Raw genomic sequence first — 3,502 nt, 5'->3', positions numbered from 1 at the left:
TCATCACTTGGCTGAATAATTTCAACACTATCAACATCAATTCCATGTGACAGTATTAAATCTAGAGTATGATTTCGACAATGAGTAGGTCCTGAAACGTGTTGTCTAACACCAATAGAGTTCAGAATGTCTATAAATGCTGATCCCAATACATCTTTTTCATTATCGACATGGATATTAAAATCACCAACTATTAAGACTTTATCTGCAGCCAGAACTAACTCGGATGTAAAATCACCAAACTCTTTAATAAAGTCTGTATGGTGCCCTGGTGGCCTGTATACAGTAGCCAGTACAAACATAACAGGGGATTTATCATTAACATTGGTTTCTCTGGATAATGTTATATGAAGCACCATTACTTCAAACGAGTTATACTTGAAGCCTGCCCTCTGAGAAATCCTGAAAACGTTATAATAAATTGAAGCAACACCTCCCCCTTTGCCTTTTAGACGCGGCTCGTGTTTATAACAATAATCTTGGGGGGGTGGACTCATTTAAAATAATGTAATCATCAGGTTTTAGCCAGGTTTCTGTCAAGCAGAGCACATCTATATTATGATCAGTTATCATATTATTTACAAAAAGTGTTTTCGTAGAAATGGATCTGATATTCAATAAGCCAATCTTTATCATTTGTTTATCCATATTGCATTTGTTTTTTATTTGTTGAACCTCAATTAAATTGTTAACCTTAACTTGGTTTGGACATTTTTTGTATTTTCTAGTTCGTGGAACAGACACAGTCTCTATAGTGTGATATCTAGGTGAAAGAGTCTCTATGTGCTGAGAATTAACTGACCTCTGTGACGGGAGGCAGCTAGCAGACGGTCGGTTTAGCCAGTCTGTCTGCTTCCTGACCTGGGCCCCAGTTAGTCAAGTATAAACACTAAGACTATTTGCCATATTTCTAGACAGAAGAGTGGCGCCACCCCAGGAGGGATGAAGACCATCTCTTTTAAACAGGTCAGGTCTGCCCCAAAAGCTCGTCCAATTGTCTATATAACCTATGTTATTCTGTGGGCACCACTTAGACATCCAGCCATTGAGTGATGACAATCTGCTATACATCTCATCACCACGGTAAGCAGGGAGGGGACCAGAGCATATTACAGTGTCTGACATCGTGCTTGCAAGTTCACACACCTCTTTAAAGTTATTTTTAGTGATCTCCGACTGGCGAAGTCGAACATCATTAGCGCCGGCATGAATAACAATCTTACTGTATTTACGTTTAGCATTAGCCAGCACTTTTAAATTTGCCAAGATGTCAGGCGCTCTGGCTCCCGGTAAACATTTGACTATGGTGGCTGGTGTCTCTATATTCACGTTCCGTACAATAGAATCACCAATAACTAGAGCACTTTCATCAGGTTTCTCAGTGGGTGCATCACTGAGTGGGGAGAACCTGTTTAATGTTTTGATCGGAACAGAAGAGCTGTGTTTTGACCCACGACTACGCTGCCTCACCGTCACCCAGTTGCCCTGCTGCAAGGGCTCTGCTGGAACCGGACAATGTACAGGAATCCCTGAGCTAGACGCATCCAAAGCCATATCTAGAGCCCTAACATTCTTACTGTCCTCAATTAAAGTTTGGATGCGTGTCTCTAATTCTGAAATCTTCTCTGTCAGCCTAACTGTTTCCCTGCATTTATCACATGTGAATCCCTCATCAGCGACAGAGATAGATAAACTGTACATGTGGCAAGAGGTGCAAATAACAATTGTAGGAGAAGCCATTACTCACCGTGCTTGATGAAATATTCTTACTGCGGTTGTTTGATGAACTTGTGGAAAACTGCAGCGTGAGAGAGGAGAGGAGAGGAGAAAAGAAAACGCTAATGACAAGCTAACGAGTGCTAACGCTTTGCAGGTGTGCTGCAGTCACGGAAGAGTGAACGATCAAAGTTAATCTGATAAGATTGATCGGTAATATCAGAAATATGGTGTGAATTAAGTTATATTTTACAATTAAAAAACAAAACAAACAAACAGACAGTGATAGTAAGAAAGATTATAGAGAAAAAATATAAAATAAAAACAGCTACATGGAGCTATGATTAGCTACAGAAGGCCAACAGGAAGTAGAGAAAACACTGTCCAACAGCGACACCAACAGGCACCAGCATAACATCAAGCATTTCATGCTCCTATCGCTGGCCAATCAGTGGTAATCTACAGGCCCCCTCGGTGAGCCATACATGCATTGAATTTGGGCCCAATGACTCGAAGGTCATTTTAAAAGCCAGGCGTAGCTATGTCCCTAAAGTGCTTTCGACCCCGTTCAGAGCACAGGTCATTTCCTTCCCAGCACTGCCTCCATTACTCTGTCCAGTAAGGGTTTTGAGGATATACATTGAGAATTCACAGCCTTTCCAGCAATCTGACCAGCTTTTTGTCTGCTTTGGTGGCCGCACCAAATGGTCTTCAGTCTCCAAGCAGCACCTCTCACGTTGGATAGTTGACGCTGTTGCTCTGTGTTACTCCTCTATGGGCCATAGGAGTAACAGCACACTCCACTAGAGGGATGGCCTCTTCATGGGCCTGGTCTAGTGGTGTCTCTATCATGGACATCTGTGAGGCGGCCGGCTGGTCCCCAAGGTGTCCAAGATAAGTCTTGTCGTTCCCTACCGTGGCACGGCACGGTTGAATTCGTTCCCCATACACAGTATGAGTGAAGTATCGAAAGGGAACGTAATCGGTTACGAATGTAACCTGAGATGACCTAATTTCCTCTGGCGATTTGCCTGCTTATATAGCCATTATCCCCACCCATTTTGGCGGGTTTTGGAGCGCTGCATCACCACAGCGCTGTCATTGGTTTAAAAAAGTTTACCAGATTTAACCAAAGGCAGTGCAGTTGCACAGCATTTTAAAAAATGGCTTCGGTATAGAGGAAAAAAGGAACTTGTCCCCATACGCAGTACTTGTTCCATATCTCAGGGAACCGAGGTTACGTTCGTAACCGAGTACATTTTGTTCCATGAATAAAGCAGGTTTTGAACGAATCAAGAGAGCCAATGATTCAATGGCCCATTCAGATGGACACTTTCCCTGCATACCATCTGCCCTGAATATTACTGAAAATTACTAATATCACATAGAATTTAGGATGGATAGTATGCACATTGGAACGCAGGCTTGTTTAGTTTCTCATTGAATCAACTGTTTTGAGCGAATTGTTTGATTTGAACGATTCAATAAATCATTTATCAAAACAGGGGCTTGCTGCCATCTACTGGTGGTTTTATAGTAATCATTATTAATCCATGACAGGCCTAAACCAGCCAAGGTTTCAGCACAAAAGCACATTTAGCTAATTATTGGTTAATTATCCATTTTGACAAAAATTACTCCATTTCAGGCCCAGGGGGGAAACAGGCTTATAAATAATAGTTAATTAAATGATTACATTTTGTAATCATTATGTAAAATTAGCTACAGGACACCCCCCAACCCTTTGGCCTTCTCAAGCCAACTTAATTAATAACAACAACATTAC

The 3,502-nt window shown here is 41.7% G+C and overlaps 1 protein-coding gene across 1 annotated transcript; it reads right to left on the bottom strand.

Moving 5' to 3' along the window:
* Positions 1–874: 874 nt before the first annotated feature.
* On the bottom strand, positions 875–2,118 carry LOC127948521 (uncharacterized). The gene has a single exon (XM_052545000.1). It carries the CDS (start codon positions 1,738–1,740, stop codon positions 877–879), a length of 864 nt encoding a protein of 287 aa, XP_052400960.1. The 5' UTR covers positions 1,741–2,118; the 3' UTR covers positions 875–876.
* Between the last annotated feature and the right edge of the window lie 1,384 nt (positions 2,119–3,502).

Source organism: Carassius gibelio, chromosome B1 (assembly GCF_023724105.1).
Source record: "Carassius gibelio isolate Cgi1373 ecotype wild population from Czech Republic chromosome B1, carGib1.2-hapl.c, whole genome shotgun sequence".
Lineage (NCBI taxonomy): Eukaryota > Metazoa > Chordata > Actinopteri > Cypriniformes > Cyprinidae > Carassius > Carassius gibelio.
Note: the sequence above shows the minus strand (reverse complement) of the source record. Positions and strands in the feature narration are given on the sequence as shown.